The sequence below is a fragment of the Oncorhynchus kisutch genome, linkage group LG9 (genome assembly GCF_002021735.2).
Source record: "Oncorhynchus kisutch isolate 150728-3 linkage group LG9, Okis_V2, whole genome shotgun sequence".
Lineage (NCBI taxonomy): Eukaryota > Metazoa > Chordata > Actinopteri > Salmoniformes > Salmonidae > Oncorhynchus > Oncorhynchus kisutch.
Window position 1 is genome coordinate 6,288,457 of NC_034182.2, and position 18,378 is coordinate 6,306,834.

Sequence of the window (18,378 nt, forward strand, 5' to 3'; positions counted from 1 at the left end):
CTCTTCCTCATGGCACCAGTGATCAAAACAAGTTTCACCAGAGTTTCCTTCCATTGTCACTGGTGTAGGCAAAGCACAGACACCTCCCACTGCAATAGTGTGGAACAAGAGGTGGCATTAAAAATATACAATAATCCATTTATTTGTATGATTCATAACGCTAATAGAGAACAACCTTTTTCTCCGCCATCTCCAGTGCCCTGTCTGTAGTGTTCCTCCAGAAAGTCCAAAATCACCTCCAGATCTGTCTGGTTATCTTCGAAAGAATTCTGATAAAGATAACCGATTCAAATTGTACAGCAGACTCACACATACAGTTCAGTTTGAAAGTGTGACGTCAATATACATCACTGTGCAGTTATCCTTAAGCTTATAACGGTCTCATATTTACCATCGTTGTCGGATGCACGTAGACTGCTGCAGTCACAGGTCCTGATCCCAGGTTTTTCACAGAGTTGTGTGTTAGATGAAATGCATGAAGGAACTGTGTGACACCCAGGCTTTTATTATGCCTCCGCAACATGACAGCCAGTTGGGGCTGCCTTGCTTATCGCCTGGCCTGCACTACTCACCACAACTAGGCTACCGTAATAAACTTTCACCACAGGAACAATGACCACCACCCCACAAAGCCCACCACCAGAGAAGCACTGTCTCCCAGGACAGACCACATCCTCACCGCTGGGCAAGATAAGAGCAGCCATGGGCTCTCTTGACAGGAAAACAGCACTTATCACAATGGTTTGCCTTTTGGGATAGCGATACACCTTGTGTTCATGTCTTACAGAGTGTGGATTGATGGGGAATTGTGAGTGAGGGGTAGACAGTGTTGTTATTGCCGTTGCACAAGCAGACATATTTGGCTCATTCAACAAAGTTCATGGTTTTCTATTTTTTCCCCCCTCTTTTTTTCCTCGGACACAACAAGGATGGGACACTTGTTGGAACTCATGACATTTTCACCATTGTTAGGTAAGCAAGAATGGCTCGGTTATGAAGTCAGTTATGAAGTCAGTGTTGAAGTCAGTGTTGATGCAGTGTTGAATAATTCATTGCCTAAAATAAAACCGTATACACAGTACAAATACAAATTATACAAAAGTTATTTATTAAAATACATCAATGGATTTCAATTCATTATTTACAAAATGACATGCAGTAATACATGTTCGTATTTGAAACCAACATTGTAATTCTTTCCCTTTACATGTACAGTACCCACACCGAAGGCTTATAACTGGTTCACAGTTCTCATAGGTAAAAAAAAAAAGTGAATATATTTTCATTATTTACATATTCAATGATCCACAATACCTGATCAATGGTCATTAAAAAAATTTAAATGGCAAAAGGTGCTGACTTAACGGAGAGTAAACATTTTGAAATGTTCTTTACCATGACTGTTACGTTTCCTGACCCCCATAACACAATGGCTGCATAACAAGGCCCAGTTGTAGGCCCCCTCAGAAGTATGCAGGAGTAGCAGTATGAATTGACAGCTAGCTAAAGCAGCTTTTAACCTCTGTTATTTTCCCACAGTGACATTACCTGAGTTCATACCTTGGTGACTGTGGATGAAGTGAAACTTGTGGCAAGATCACAGTCTCCCTGGAGGGAGTAATGTTCATACCAGCTGTGCCAGTCAGGTGCAGCAGCAGAGCCATAGTAAGCCTGTTCAGCTGGGGCATGCTGCTGGTGGAGGAGCACCTCCCGCCCAGGGTGGCCAGCCTCGGGGTGCCCGGCAGGGGGAATGACGTGACTGATGCCCCCAAGCCTCTGGATGATCGACGGGTTGAACTGGTAGGTGAGTTTGCGGCGCACCTTTACGATCTCGCCCGTTCGGCTGTAGTTGCGCAGCGCCCGTGCCATCTTCTGATAGGTCATGGTCTTGCGGTTGCCCTTGCGCTTGCCCCAGCACTCGGCCAACTTCTCTTTGTTCTTGGAAATGAAGTGGAAGGTGCTGCTGCCACGGTCCGTCCACTGGATGGAGTCAGCCATGTTGGGATCGCCCAGAGCCTCATGCAGGTACTCATAAAGACGCAGCTTCTTGCGACCTGATGAGATCAAAAGGTTGACTATGATGAAATCATAAACAGGCAGAGATTCAGTTGTAATGATGTCAATTTGATACTTGGCAATCAAAAATCTGAAGCAATAGAATACTAAAGTATTAGAAACATGTTCAATTCTAGCGTATGTAGTTGTACTCTCTCACATCTCATACAGACATTGTCATTACTCATCACTTGTGGCCAAACACTGCTTACCTTTGCCGCTCCTCGGTGGCGGTGCAATGGAGTAGAACTGGGGGTACTCCACAGTTACAGATGGACCCAGTGAGTCGTAAGGAACAACATGAGGCCATGACTGGCAGGACGAGGAGAGACAAACGGGTCAGGTCAGTCACAACCACATGAGACATGACACATACATGTACTGTAACCTTACATCACAGTTGTGCAAACTTGGAGAAGTCAGTCAATAGTACTATACTGGTCAAATACAACCACTTGTTCTGTACACTCACCGTCTGCTCATTCCAGTCATATGGACCTGGCACATCAGAAGGGTGGGTGATGGGGTAGCAGCACATTATGCCTGATCGCGTTGGAGGCTCAAAGTACTTATACTCTAAGTAGAGGGAGAAAAATATAGTAATTCAATCCAGTCTTCACTGCCAGAACCAATGAGACTAAAATGTATTGAATCATTTTTCAGGCATGCTCAATACAAAGAAAGTATAAACAATAATGTCTGTACAATAATGATGGTGATTGTTAGCTTTCAGATTTAAATCTGGTTTTCTGGCATGAGTGTTGAAGTGTAAGTTTACCTGTATCACAATACGGATCGTCAGAGTGCCGTTGAATCACATCAATTGCATCCTGGAAGTGCTGGTTGATGTCATTATCCAGGGAGATCTAGGAAAACATCAATTACGTGCAATCAACTACAATGTCGTAATTAGGAGAAAAGTTAAGCTACAGAATGAATAGGAATAAATGCCTTATTCTAGAACAACATGAAATGTATTTAAAATAAAAACTAAATTGATCTTCAATCTGTCATGACTCACCATTTTGTATGTTTGAGCGTGAACTTCAGACAAGGCAAGCAGTGTCTGACCACTGTCTGTGTGAGATGGATGTACTTGTGCAGGTGTATATATAGTGGTGTAAGCCCGCAATATTCACCTTTCGGCTAAAACGAAGTGTCAGAAAAGAGATTGGTCGATTTAAATGTGTCAACGTCAATTCGTGGTTGGCAATACTTCTCTTTTTGGAAGAGCAGATCAGATACACCTCCCACAATCACTCTTTCACACTGTTACTAGATCAGATCACATGAATAATAATAACCTCTCTTATGACTTCATTTATCCAGGAATATCCTTCAATAGCATTCTAATTAGCATTTTTGGGTAGATATTTATAAACATGCATATTATCTTACCATAAATGCTCTTCAGTAAATATAGACTTTACTGTAAATTGAAATCTGAGACCCTTGAACTGCTGAGGGATATGTCTATATAATTTCCATTATATTGTTTTACAGGGTTTTAAGTGTATTGTCTGACGTGGCTAACACTTACAGAGCCTATAGAATGTCTACACCCCCTTAAGCTTTTTTTCCCACATTTTGATGCGTTACAAAGTGGGGTTGTCATTGATCTAGGCAAAATACTCCACAATGTCAAAGTGAAAAGAAAATTCTACACATTTTTACAAATTAATACAAATGTAATAACTAAAATATAACGTATGTTTTCACCTCCTTTGTTTAGGCAAGCCTAAATTAATTCAGATGTCAAATTTGGCTTAACAAATCACATAATAAGTTACATGGGCTCACTCTATGGGAAATAATAGTGGTTGATTTTTGGGTAACAATAACAAATCAAAAATGTAATGACCAAGCATGGTCAAGTTAATAATTATGTTGTGGATGATGTATTAAATCACCCATACACATCAAAGATGCAGTCGTCCTTCTGAACTGAGCAGCAGGACAGGAAGGAAACTGCTTAGGGATGTCACCACGAGGCCATTGATGATTTTTAAAACAGCTACAGAGTTCAATGGCTGTGATGGGAGAAAACAGGATGAACAACATTTTCACGACTTCCACTGAAGTCGTTTCCTCTCCTTGTTCGGGCGGTGTTCGGCGGTCAGCGTCACTGGTCTTCTAGCCATCGTCGATCCACTTTTCATTTTCCATTTGTTTTGTCTTGTTTTCCTACACACCTGGTTTCCATTTCCCTCATTAAGTGTTGTGTATTTAACCCTCTGTTCCCCACATGTCCTTGTGTGGAATTGTTTGTATGTAAGTGCTTGTGCACTATGTTACTGGTGTGGGTCGGGTTTTGTACCCATGTAGGTTCTTTTTTTATTGCCGTTGGTTTTTTAAATTAAACTGCTCCGGCTATTACCTATTTCTGCTCTCCTGCGTCTGACTTCACTGGCACTAGTTCCGCAACCCTTACAAACATTGTAGTGACTCCAGAATAATTACCTAAACAGCAGAGTGAAAAGAAGAATAAAAATATACAGAATATGCATCCTGTATTCACTAAAGTTAAAAAAATACACTTTTAGCCTAAATGCAAAGCCTTATGTTTGGTGGAATCCAACACAACACATCACTGAGTAACTGCCTCCTTATTTTCAAGCATGGTGGTGTCTGCATCATGGTATGGGTATGCTTGACATCAGCAAAAACTGGGATGTTTTTCAGGATGAAAATAAACTGGATGGAGCTAAGCACAGGCAAAATCCTAGAGGAAAACCTGCTTCATCTGCTTTCCACCAGACACTGGGAGATGAATTCACCTTTCAGATGGACAATAACCAACAACGCAAAGTCAAATCTACACTGAAGTTGTTTACCAAGAAGACAGTAAATGTTTTGACTTAAATCTGCTTGAAAACCTATGGCAAGACTTTAAAATTGCTGTCTAGCCATGATCCCCAATACCTTGACAGAGCTTGAAGAATTTTGAAAAGAATAATAGGTGAATATTGCACAATCCAGATGTGTCATGTATTGACTCAGGGGGGTGAATACTTATCTAATCAAGCTATATTAGTGTTTTCATTCATTTTCATTTTTTCATTCATCTTTTTTTTTAAATGTTGTGTTGTGTAGATCATTGACAAAAAAAGTACAATTAAATACATTTTTGTCCCACTTTTTAATATATTAAAATGTGAAGAAAATCCAAGGGGGTGTAGATTTTCTATAGGCACTGTATCTGTAACCAAACTGCAGTCGTTGACATCAAGTGATAAAAACCCTATTAGTTTTCCATTCTAAAGCCTGAGTATAAGCTCCATGTAGCCTTTAGCCCATTTAGCATTTTTTGATAGTAAGTTATTATGGACACACTGGAGATGGTGTAATGAAGTAGTGAAAGTAGTGAAAAGTGTTGCATCATGTCTGGTAAATAGTTGATCTGTATTTCAGTAGATTAGCAATCTGTTGGTTTTAGAATTGATACAATGTTGCTGATTTATCCTGACTTGTAATGGATATTACTGTATGCCTAAGACAAACACAATAAGGTGTGCATGATGAGTGTTGATTTCAGCAGGAGACTGAAAAGTAGATGATTAAAAACCATACTTCCCTAATTCTAATGATGGAATCATCTGCACCTGTTAAAAAAACCTCGTGTAACTTGATTGCACCTTCTGAACCACTAGGGATTGCTAATGTACACATCGCCGTTTCTATATTTTTAAAACAGCATTTGTTGATTTCATTTTCACACTCGATACTTCAAAGTATTAAACAAACTAGGTGATGATGAAAAAAATACAATACACAAGTACCGTAAGTATAACTTGCTGTGAGTCGATTACATAAATGTAACCTTTTTGAGATGATTATGAAATATTTCAGTAAATCAATGTGAGCCACACCGTCTGGTCACTGTTGCAACCATATGTTGTACAGATATCACACATTTTAATAAATAGATATGTGTTGCTTAACTGGAACTGACCTATGCATTAGGGGTCAGATTTTTGACCTGAGTCATAAAAGCTATCGTTAATGATTCATAGTTCAAGTATATGTATTTGTCTTGTCCGCAAATCCCAACTCCTCCCTCTCCAAATAAACAAGGGATTTTTGAGAAGTTCATTTATTAGAAGCTGCCGACACGTTTTAAATATCAACGGACTGACTCCCGAAGTTCCCCTTTCAGGTTCGCTGAGTGTGAATACAGCGGATATCTTGCCTGCATGGATAGATTAAAAGATTATGGACACAGTGCAACAAAGATGCACGGATTTGATCTATCCGTGTCCCTAGCCTACACTATGGCATATACTGTAAAACCGCTGTCTACACTCACTGAACTAGACCATACATTTATATAACTAGACAGTTTTGGAATTGAAAATACATTTGAACTTACTGCATACTGTGTGTGTGTGATGGGTGCATGTGTGTGCGTGTGTATAGATGTGCGTGTGCTTGTGTGGGGTTTCCTCTAGGTGACTCGTATTGCTCGAACGCTAGAAACCACAGTGCCTAAACGTTCTCCCCCTCTAGCTTTCTTTCCATTGTACACATTAACATGGTCAAACTTCTGTCAAAAGTCAACTATAAATCAAAAACAACAACCATGCAACCAATAATGCAGGCCCTCTTGACTCCTTCTATTTACTAAATGTATTTGTATAGATTGTGATGACAACATCACAGCTATAGTTATAACAATTAACCCATAGCAGGAAGATTGAGGTTGACATATTTACCTGAGAGCGGTCTGTGCGTGCGTGGGTGTGTATGAGTGCGTGTCTGTGCCAAGGTGTTTACATTTACCCATAAAGCAGTCGTGCGGGCTGCTTTATCTCTTCAAACAAAGAAGCATTTTTCTTCCCCTTCTCTGCAGGCTCTATTGAAAAGGTCTGTTTATATCAACACCAATGAGGGAAGGGCAGTGTAACCGCAACACGGTCGACACCGATTCAACTTCTTTATTTACTGTCACTCAATGAAAATCAAGAAGTACCAAAGGCACTGACACAGATTAGATCAGTGGAATAAAGTTTGTGAGGCCACAGCATTGTAAAACTATATCAGTGAGATCATGTTATGGTCTGAGTTATGGATGTGGATGTTGCATGTTGAGTTTCTTTTGTTTTTGTTATTTTGTTTAATTTTTGTTCTGCAAGAATTTCTCACTATATCAAAGTAATTGTAGATGCCACTGGTTCCTATTAACGGAGTATGAATACATGCTTGAGACAGTCAATGTTAACAGTTTAGATAGCCTTTGACTTGTGGTTAGAGAAAATGTAACCACAAGTACTATTTAGAAAAAAATATGATGTATATCTCTGAGATTGTTTTAGATATAATTTCAAATGAAATAATACAGAATGAATAACTTAATTTATACTTTTTCCATTTGAAGTTTTAGCCAGTGAATTCATGGGCATGGACTTGTGAATATGAGTCACTTATAATTATATCCTGACTTATCCTGCCTAGTTAAATAAAGGTTAAATAAAATAAAATATATCCACAACAGGAAAAAACTGTTCCACATATTTTTTACATTTATTTTGTATTTTTTACTGTTCCACACATGGCCACTAGGAAGTAGTAAAGACTGACATCACACCATGTCAGAAAATTATAATAATACATCTAATTTAGTCAATCCTTCAGTTCAAAGAAAAAAACGGTTTATGTATGTACTTCATAGAAAGTAACATTAACATTTATAATTGTTTATAACAGAGCGAGAATTAAGGTTGGGAATGTTTGCTGAGTAACCAATGTGTGTTTCACAAGGAATAAAAATGTCAAAGGGACCTTTTCTTATCAAATCTATTTCCCCCACAGCAGCCAATGTAGGAAAATATTGGAGCACAGAGCACAATCTGAGTGCATTCAATTCTTTAGAGCTTGCAGAAGACCTTTATTGATCTGCCATGTTGAACAGGAAATCAATCTCTAGGGTTTGTAGACAAATAGTAGTTGTTGTTCTGTATTACAAAAACTGAGCAACAGGGGGCAGTGCTGTGTGGTTACTGTAACTCCAGATATCCACACCTGCTATATAAGCTTTGGCCCTTTGCTGATTTGCAGCTGAGTCACTATACAGATTAATATCCACTAATACATTTGATCAAAAACTAACATAGTCACTGAGTTTGCCCACAGTGACACAGAACAAGCCATTATACAATACCCCTTGAAGTGGCTCAACTATAGTCATAATTAGTGTGTGTGTGTGTGTGTGTGTGTGTGCGTGGGCGTGCATGCGTGTGTGTTATTTTATAGTGCATTGACAGGGACAAAAAATAAACAACAAACAAAGATCTGATTTTTAAGATATTTTAAAAGTGTAATTTCCTGTGAATTTACAGAGAAACAAATTTTCTTGCTCTTACAAATCTCCTGAGCTCTTACGTGGACTGAGGTAGCACAGGAAATAGATAAAAAATGTAACCAACCTTTATAATACTACTTAGATGCAAAGAAACGCATTGTGTAAAATCCAGTATGTACTTGGTGGAATAGTTTAGAGTAGATTTGAAAAGACCTGGGTTATATGGCTGCTGGGGCTCACAGGATAGGGGTTTGCTACTTTCTGCAGTAAGCCACAGCCCCATAAGCTAATACTCCCACAATAGCAACCATTGCAGCGCCCCCACACAGCAGCACAGGTAGCTCAGTGGCATGGAGCGATGTAGCAAGCTCAGCCTCTGTCTTTTCTGGTGGAACCTCCTGTGTCACTGGTGGGATTTCCTGTGTCTCCTGGGCAGTGTGGAGCGAGGCCAAGGACTCTGGTTGGCTGTTAGTTTGGCTCTGGTCTGGTGGCTGTGGTGCTCCTGGTCCTAGGACCGGGGGAGGGTGGAGCTGCTCCTGCATAGAGTATTGGAGCTCTGAATGTAACTCAGCTAGTGTAGGTATTGAGGGGACAGGAGTAGAGGAGGCAGAGGGGGGCTCTAGCTTCCAAACTGGCATGGGCATAGAGGCAGTGGTGGCGTGGGATACTTCAACAGGCTCCTCCTGGACAAATAGCTCCTCAGCCACAGACATAATTAAATCCATAGTCTCTTGGTGGTCAGCTGACACCTCAGATGAAGGTAATAATTCCTGGGTATCCAGCTCCTCTTCCCTGAACTCAGACATGTCTCCTCCTCCCCCAATCACACTCATCACACAGGCCTGCAGCTCCTCCTCTTCCCCCAGGCTCCCGTCCTCCTCCTCCTCCGCAAGTATCTTCTCCTCCCGCTCTAGGTGGACCATGTCTGAGATGGAGGAGTGGTTCTCGCTGCGCTCCTCAGCTAGGTGGGCCACTCCGTCGCTGCTGTCCAGGCTCTTGGTGTCCTCGGGGTCCATCATGTCTCCCACGGTGGACCAGGACTCAGCCAGGCTGCTCTCTGTCTGCCAGGGGCCAGACCCGCCGCTGTCTCCCTGGCTCAGCTGTAACATGGCGGGGCCCAGCCAATCAGGCTTCTGCTCTCCAGACAGGGAACTGACCTCACCACTGTCCCCCCCTCTGGACACTGCTGGGACCTTGCCCTCCAGTCTGAAACCTGGCCACTAGAGAGACACAACAGACAACCAACCATTAACATGAAAACATATAGGATAATATTGTTCAGAAAATAAATTAAATTCCTAAAATCAACAATAAATGAATCAACTATATTGAGTTGAATATAAAACCTTAATAACTACTTAATAGTTGCTAGAATGATTGTGTGTTTTTATGACACAGAATCTCATAGCGTCTGTTTCTGATCTCTTGCCAACTGCTTATGGAATTGTTTGGCTTGAAAATGGCAGCAATAGAGTTGGCAAGAGCACACACCGTTCTGGGACTAGGCTATCTTATAGCTGTGGTCCCTGGAAAAGGTTAACCAATATATTAGAAGATGTCCTTCAGTGACGTGGACTGATCAAGTTCTGTGTGGAAAAAGTAGCACCCTCTGCTCCGTGTTGCAGCATTCTTTTCTATATATAGCCTGGGCCTCACATGTCTGACTATGTATAAGCCCTATATATGTATTTCCATTTCAGCCAGAGGACATTGCACTTGCGCAAAACGTTACAATTAGAAAAATACAGTCCATTCGAAAAGTATTCAGACCCCTTGACTTTTTCAACATGTTGTAATGTTAAAATCTATTTCTAAATTGTTTTTCCCCCTCATCAATCTACACACAATACCCCATAATAAGCAAAAACAGCTTTTTAGAAATGTTTGCTAATTTATATTTTAAAAAATGAAATATCACATTTACATATGTATTCAGACCCTTTACTCAGTACTTTGTTGAAGCACCTTTGGCAGCAATTACAGCCTCAAGAACCTCTCAAGCTCTGTCAGGTTGGATGGGGAGTGTCGCTGGGCAGCTATTTTCAGGCCTCTCCAAAGATGTTTGATCTGGTTTAAGTCCATGCTTTAGCTCGGCCACTTCCAGTGGCTTGCGAAAGTATTCACTTCCCTTGGCATTTTTCCTATTTTGTTGCCTTACAACCTGGAATTAAAATGGATTTTTGAGGGGTTTGTATCATTTGATTTACACAACATGCCTACCACTTTGAAGATGCAAAATATTTTTTATTGTGAAACAAACAAGAAATAATACAAAAAAATGGAAAACTTGAGCGTGCATAACTATTCACCCCCCCAAAGTCAATACTTTGTTGAGCCACCTTTTGCAGCAATTACAGCTGCAAGTCTCTTGGGGTATGTCTCTATAAGCTCTATTTTTGCCCATTCTTCAAGGCAAAACTGCTCCAGCTCCTTCAAGTTGTATGGGTTCCGCTGGTGTACAGCAATCTTTAAGTCATACCACAGATTCTCAATTGGATTGAGGTCTGGGCTTTTACTAGGCCATTCCAAGACATTTAAATGTTTCCCCTTAAACCACTCGAGTGTTGCTTTAGCAGTATGCTTAGGGTCATTGTCTTGCTGGAAGGTGAAGCTTCGCCCCAGTCTCAAATCTCTGGAAGAATGAAACAGGTTTCCCTCAAGAATTTCCCTGTATTTAGCGCCATCCATCATTCCTTCAATTCTGACCAGTTTCCCAGTCCCTGCCGATGAAAAACATCCCCACAGCATGATGCTGCCACCACCATGCTTCACTGTGGGGATGGTATTCTCGGGGTGATGAGAGGTGTTGGGTTTGCACCAGACATAGCATTTTCCTTGATGACCAAAAAGCTACATTTTAGTCTCATCTGACCAGAGTACATTCTTTCATATGTTTGGGGAGTCTCCCACATGACTTTTGGTGAACACCAAACATATTTTCTTGTTTTTTTCTTTAAGCAATGACTTTTTTCTTGCTACTCCTGCGTAAAGCCCAGCTCTGTGGAGTGTACAGCTTAAAGTGGTCCTATGGACAGATACTCCAATCTCTGCTGTGGGGCTTTGCAGCTTCTTCAGGGTTATCTTTGGTCTCTTTGTTGCCTCTCTGATTAATGCCCTCCTTGCCTGGCCCATGGGTTTTGGTGGGTGGCCCTCTCTTGGAAGGTTTGTTGTGGTGCCATATTCTTTCAATTTTTTAATAATGGATTATAAAAAAATTGTGGGATGTTCAAAGTTTCAGATATTTTTAATACCCAACCCTGATCTGTACTTCTCCACAACTTTGTCCCTGACCTGTTTGGAGAGCTCCTTGGTCTTCATAGTGCCACTTGTTTGGTGGTGCCCCTTGCTTAGTGGCGTTGCAGACTCTGGGGCCTTTCAGAACAGGTGTATATATACTGAGATCATGTGACAGATCATGTGACACTTAGCTTGCACACAGGTGGACTTCATTTAATTAATTATGTGACTTCTGAAGGTAACTGGTTGAACCAGATCTTATTTAGAGCCTTCATAGCAAAGGGGGTGAATACATATGCACACACCACTTTTCCGTTGTTTTTAATTTTTAAAATTTTACTTCACCAATTTAGACTATTTTGTGTATGTCCATTACATGAAATCCAAATAAAAATCAATTTAAATTACAGGTTTCAATGCAACAAAATAGTGAATACTTTTGCAAGGCACTGTAAGGACATTCAGGGACTTGTACCGAAGCCACTCCTGCGTTGTCTTGGCTGTGTGCTTAGGGTTGTTGTCCTGTTGGAAGGTGAACCTTTGCCCCAGTCTAAGGTCCTGCCCGCTCTGGAGCAGGTTTTCATCAAGGATCTCTCTGTACTTTGCTCCGTTCATCTTTGCCTCGACCCTGGCTAGTCTCCCAGTCCCTGCCGCTGAAAAACATCCCCACAGCATGATTCTGCAACCAATATGCTTCACCTTCGGGACGGTGCCAGGTTTCCTTCAGACGTGATGGCCTGATTGGTGGAGTACTGCAGAGATGGTTATCCTTCTGGAAGGTTCTCCCATCTCTACAGAGGAACTCTAGAGCTCTGTCAGAGTGACCTTTGGGGTCCTTGGTCACCTCCCTGACCAAGGCCATTCTCCCCCGATTGCTCAATTTGGAATGGCAGCCAGCTCTCGGAAGAGTCTTGCTGATTCCAAACTTCTTCCATTTAAGAATGATGGAGGCCACTGTGTTCTTGGTGACCTTCAATGCTGCAGAATTGTTTTGGTACCCTTCCCCAGATCTGTGCCTCGACACAATCCTGTCTCGGAGCTCTACGGACAATTCCTTCGACCTCATGGCTTGGTTTTTGCTCTGACATGCACTGTCAACTGTGGGACTTTATATAGACAGGTGTATGCATTTCCAAATCATGTCCAATCAATTGTATTTACCACAGGTGGACTCCAAACAAGCTGTAGAAACATCTCAATGATGAACAATGGAAACAAGATGCACCTGAACTCAAAATCTGAATACTTATGTAAATAACATATTTGTCATTATGGGGTATTGTGTGTAGAATGTTTTTTAAATCCATTTTAGATTGTGGCAGCACTCTTCATCCTCTCATTGTACCCTTGTCTTTCAGTCCATCCTTTCTATTCAAATGTCAATGTATGTATTTGTTAATTCCTTGTATATTGAGATGGAATGCATCTGTCCATCATTGAGTGACCCTGATTAATCATTGTGCATGCGTGTAATCTCATCCCAGGCACAGAGTCAAAACACTGAGATCAAGTCAGAGCCATTTATTACATAATGAATAAGCATAGAACCACAGTGACAGAGGACATTTAAATCGGTCACCTTTATCCATGTTTACGATAAATATTTCCTGATTTGATCAATATTGAATGATCAAACAGCTCATGCACTTGTGCCGTGCTACTTGTGTTCCTCTGTACAGTTACAGAACGCATTGTGTGTTTGTCCTGAGATCGACTGTCTCTGAGAGGCACATCAGCAGAGACCGTGGATTAAATATCTGTCGGCTAAAGCTGAGTGCAAGCTGTTTGGGTGGGGGAATCATTTTAAATACCTAGAATATCTATACATTGGACCTAGTGTTTACAGTGCACCCAACAAGAAGCACACTTGTGTAATAGTTGAGTCATTTTATGAAAACCATCACTGATGGCACCAGCCTCCACACATCTGGAACTCATGTCACTGTCTTTACAGGCAAAACAAATTCTCATCAGTCCAAAGTCACGTTTCCAAGTAGCCACTAATTTCTTACAACCCTACCCTGTTTCCCATCATTCCCAAACTGTTTAGCTTGGAAGAGTGAGCCATGGAATAGAAGTCACATAACCTTCAGCATGTGACAAATGCAGTGACTAACCAGCTGTCATGTGACCAGTGCAGCATGCCGAGAAAGCTGCCCTCTCTCTAACATCGAGGCCTGCCAGGTGTATGTTACTAGGCATTTTGGCACAAGGGGAAGCAGTGACATGGTGATCACGCTCTCCCTGCAAGGCACAGAGAAGGCTTATAGGCAGATATCCACAAACTTGTTTATGTGGAATGGTACTGTACAGTACCTGTTCTAAAGCATATTAATTGCTTAGTCTGTCCAACAAGACTCATTCACTTATTACCCTCTTTTAGTTATAGGTTTCCCAATGAGCCACCCCCTGACAATGGCTTTTAACCCCCACAGAGTTTAATTAAAATGAATCCCTATAATGTGGAGTCCTACTCCTTTCCAGACCTGGATTCAATTACTATTTGAAATCTTTCAGATACATTTAGTGTTTGGCCTAGTCTGTCTGGAGTGCCAGATAGATGGGGTTTGCACTTCTTTTGTGACTATTATATTGGTTCCATTGTGCCAGGCAAGTTCAATCAAACCCAGATAAAGTATTTGAAATTATTTTGAACCCAGGTTTGTTCTCTTCCCAATAGTATCAGATACCCATGGTAGTGATGTCAGAGACTCATGGTCATGATATCAGAGCCCCAGAGATAAAAGGTCAGTCTGAATGTCAGACAGAGGAAACCACACATTCTCAGCCCCTCATGAACCATCTGATGATCTTATCTGATTGGATTTCTAGAAACAGACACATGACAACAGACACGCACATGCACACACAAACATACACACAGGGACGTACGGACACAGACACACACACTTGAGGATAGGCTGCACATAAGGCTAGTTTTTTCCGATGTCAATGACAAGTTAGCTGGACACAAGACTTCGGACATAATCCTGTCCCTGTTGATTTAATTAGTAACTAATGACAACCACCAAACAACACCCGGAGAAACAGACTTCTTTATGTTGACAGGTGGTACACAAGGTTAAAACCTCTTGGAGTTGTGCCCTTCATAACATCAAAGAGCTCCATGATGGCTGATATAGACACCTTCTATATTGGTTTAACAAAGCAAGCTTTTACAAGGCCCTATCCCCTCAACTACATATATTACTACTACGTGTGTGTACTATTATGTACTACTAATACAACTACAGTACTATACACCCACACACCACAATTCCCTTAAAACTGGGCTCTCCAACCCTGTTCCTAGAGAGGTACCCTCCTGTAGATGTTTCGCTGCAACCCAAGTTGTAACTAACTTGATTCATCATATCAACCAGCGAATTATTCGATTGAGGTGCGCTCGATCAGGGTTGGAATAAAAACCTACAGGATGGTAGCTTTCAAAGAACAGGGTTGGAGAGCCGTGCCCTGAAACAACAACAAGATATCCTGTGATGCGGCCTTGCATTCCATGAATTAAGATCAGAGTAAAATAAGTGTCTTTCTTACCTGGCTCCTCTCTGTAAAGTGTTGAAAGTCGTAGGCGAGAGAGAGATGTTGAAATAGAGTAAGAGACGTGCACTCGGACAGAAAGTCAGGGCTGAGGACACAGCGACAGAGACGGTGACATACACGCTGTAGTTACCAATGGACTACCAGCTGCTCCACAGAACACAGGAGCCCCCCTCCCTCCCTCTCTCTCTATCTCTATCTCACTCTTCCAGTCTCTCTCTTTCTTCATCCCCTGTCCAGTGCCCAGACTATGACGTAACAGTTGGCTACAATGTGGCCATGCATGTTTTATGGAGGGAAAAAATAAATATATTCCATTTGTAAGAGGCTGCTATAGAATTGCAGCATGCAAAGTGTTTGAATACTTCATCATTGTGCTAGCTTGGTAAAATAGCTATGCCTTCTATTATGCCTACTGTCTTGCACTGGGCAGACATAACTAGCTGTAAGTCAGTAAAAAACCTCTGAGTGACATAATAATGAACAGTACAGAGGAGGCAGAGGTTAGAGCTGTCACAGGCAGTTGGCCAAAGTTTTCTGACACACTTCCAGATGGCAGACAGTCATTCACTGTGCTGTCGAAGGAAAGAATGCAGACTGAGTCAGAACCAGAATAGAAACTCTGTGCTATTTTTACGGAATTCCTCTAACCCTCTAGTGTCATCTACTGGCAAGGCCCATATATGGTCTGCAGCACCATGGTCTGCATCATTGACTACATAGTCAGTCTGCACAGACAATTTATTTCTGAGGATTATTACAAAAATACTTTAAATAAATGTTGACCAGAGAAGGCTGATGGGAGGAGCTACAGGATGATGGGCTCATTGTAATGGATGGAATGGAATAAATGGGACAGAGTCAAACATGTGGTTTCCATATGTTTGATATTGTTCCTTTTATTCCATTCCAGCCATTACAATGAGCCCATCCTCCTATAGCTCCACCCACCAGTCTCCTCTGATGTTGACATTATCCGCAACTGATTTCCTTCTAATTAAAATATTAACATTTGAGAAAGATATTCAGTGAGAAGTCCGTGTTTGACAGCTTTAATTAATTTAATACAAGCATTCAGAAAGTATTCATACCCCATGACCACATTTTGTTGTTACAGCCTGAATTCAAAATGGATTAAATATATATTTTTCTCTTACCCATTTACATACAATACCCATAAAGACAAAGCGAAAACAGTTTTTTAAAACATTTTTGCAAATGTATTGATGACGAAATATAGAAATATCTCATTTACATTAGTATTCAAACCCTAAGTCAATACATGTTACAATCACCTTTGGCAGCGATTACAGCTGGGAGTCTTTCTGGGTAAGTCTCTAAGAGCTTTGCACACCTGGATTGTACACTATTTGAGAATTATTAATTTAAAAATTCTTTAAGCTCTGTCAAGTTGTTTGTTGATCATTGCTAGACAGCCATTTTCAGGTCTTGCCATAGATTTTCAAGCCGATTGTCACGCCCTGACCTTAGAGATCCCTGTTTATTCTCTATATTTTGGTTAGGTCAGGGTGTGACTAGGGTGGGTACTCTAGTTTTTGTATATCTATGTTTTATTTTTCTTTGTTAGCCTAGTATGGTTCCCAATCAGAGGCACCTGCCTATCGTTGTCTCTGATTGGGGATCATACTTAGGCAGCCCTTTTACCCACCTTCAGTTGTGGGATCTTGTCTTTGTTTGGTTGCATCTATTTTGCACGACAAAGCTTTTCTTTCGTTGTATTGTTTATTGTTCTTTTTCTTCTGGTTCACACTTTAAATAAATATGATGAACCCAAATCACGCTGCGCCTTCGTCTACCCTTAACGACGAACGTTACACCGATTTAAGTCAAAACTAGCAACTCCAGTGTATATTTGGCCTTGTGTTTTTTTTAATTTTTTTTTACCTGTGCTTAGCTCTATTTTGTTTTTGTTTTATCCTAAAAATCTCCCGAGTCCTTGCTGATGACAGGCATACCATAACATGATGCAGCCACCACCATGCTTGAAAATATGAATAGTATTTAGGGATGTGTTGTGTTGGATTTGCCCGTAACATAAAGCTTTGTATTCAGGACATAATGTTATTTTCTTTGCAGTTTTACTTGAGTGCCTTATTGGCAAACAGGATGCAATGTTTTATATATATTATATAGATGTTTGGAATATTTTTTTATTCTGTACATGCTTCCTTCTTTTCACTCTGTCATTTAGGTTAGTACTGTGTTGGAAACTACAATGTTGATCCATCTACAGTTTTCTCCTGTCACAGCCATTAAACTCTTAACAGTTTTAAAGTCACCATTGGCCTTGTGGTGAAATCCCTGAGCGGTTTCCTTCCTCTCCGGCAACTGAGTTAGGAAGGACGCCTGTATCTTTGTAGTGACTGGGTGTAATGATACACCATCTAAAGTTGAAATAATAACTTCACTTTGCTCAAAGAGATATTAAATGTCTTCTGTGCGAGGCATTGGAAAACCTCCCTGGTATTTGTGGAATCTGTGTTTGAAATTCACTGCTCGGCTGAGGGACATTACAGATAACTGTATGTGTGGGATATAGAGATTAGGTAGTCATTCAAAAATCATGTTAAACACTATTATTGCACACAGAGTGAGTCCATGCAATTTATTATGTAACTTGTTAAGCAAATGTTTACTCCTCAACTTATTTAGCCTTACAAAACAAAGGGGTTGAATACTTACTTTAAAGTATAACTTAAGACATTTTTGGGGGTATCTGTACTTTACTTTACTATTTATATTTTTGACTACTTTTACTTCACTACATTCATGAAGAAAATAATGTAACTTTTTACTCCATAAATTTTCCCTGAGACCCAAATGTACTTATTACATTTTGAATGCTTATTAGCAGGACAGGAAACTTGTCAAATTCAGGCACTTATCAAGATAGTCTCCCTGGTCATCCCAACTGCCTCTGATCTGGCAGACTCGCTAAACATACACAAATGCTTTATTTGTAAATTATGGTGGTGTCGGAGTGTAAAAGCAAATGATGGCGTCTACTTTTACTCAAGTAGTATTTTACAGGGTGACTTTCACTTTTTCTTGAGTAATTTTCTATTAAGGTATCTTTACTTTTACTCAAGTATGACAATTGTGTACTTTTTCCAACACTGTTTATTATATATTTTACAAATGTATCCACTGCACTCACTCGTTTTTGTAAATATATAATATATCCCCCTAACCCAACGTAGCATACAGTA

At 40.6% G+C, this 18,378-nt stretch overlaps 2 protein-coding genes across 3 annotated transcripts; both read right to left on the reverse strand.

Annotated features, from left to right (window-relative positions):
* Positions 1-1,085: 1,085 nt before the first annotated feature.
* On the reverse strand, positions 1,086-6,785 carry LOC109896378 (transcription factor Spi-C). Of its 2 annotated transcripts, XM_031831674.1 has the most exons (6): positions 6,768-6,785; positions 3,077-3,201; positions 2,834-2,921; positions 2,528-2,631; positions 2,268-2,367; positions 1,086-2,054 (listed from the first exon to the last, which is right to left on the reverse strand). In XM_031831674.1, exons 2-6 carry the CDS (start codon positions 3,077-3,079, stop codon positions 1,555-1,557), a joined length of 795 nt encoding a protein of 264 aa, XP_031687534.1. In that variant the 5' UTR covers positions 3,080-3,201; positions 6,768-6,785; the 3' UTR covers positions 1,086-1,554. The 2 variants fall into 2 exon arrangements, with proteins under 2 accessions (XP_031687534.1, XP_020346214.1); XM_020490625.2 differs by lacking the exon at positions 6,768-6,785 and having other exon boundaries at positions 3,077-3,345.
* A 1,559-nt stretch (positions 6,786-8,344) lies between these two features.
* On the reverse strand, positions 8,345-15,347 carry LOC109896679 (bcl-2-like protein 13). Its single transcript, XM_020490980.2, has 2 exons — positions 15,146-15,347; positions 8,345-9,573 (listed from the first exon to the last, which is right to left on the reverse strand). The coding sequence occupies exon 2, from the start codon at positions 9,460-9,462 to the stop codon at positions 8,608-8,610; it is 855 nt and encodes a 284-aa protein (XP_020346569.1). The 5' UTR covers positions 9,463-9,573; positions 15,146-15,347; the 3' UTR covers positions 8,345-8,607.
* Between the last annotated feature and the right edge of the window lie 3,031 nt (positions 15,348-18,378).

Coding starts and splice junctions, on each gene's coding strand:
- LOC109896378 (XM_031831674.1), bottom strand. Junction 2,632..2,833: donor CGATCCGTATTGTGATACAG/GTAAACTTACAC, acceptor CCCTCTACTTAG/AGTATAAGTACTTTGAGCCT. Junction 2,055..2,267: donor GCCACCGAGGAGCGGCAAAG/GTAAGCAGTGTT, acceptor TGATCTCATCAG/GTCGCAAGAAGCTGCGTCTT.
- LOC109896679 (XM_020490980.2), bottom strand. CDS start 9,462: ATGTTACAGCTGAGCCAGGGAGACAGCGGCGGGTCTGGCCCCTGGCAG.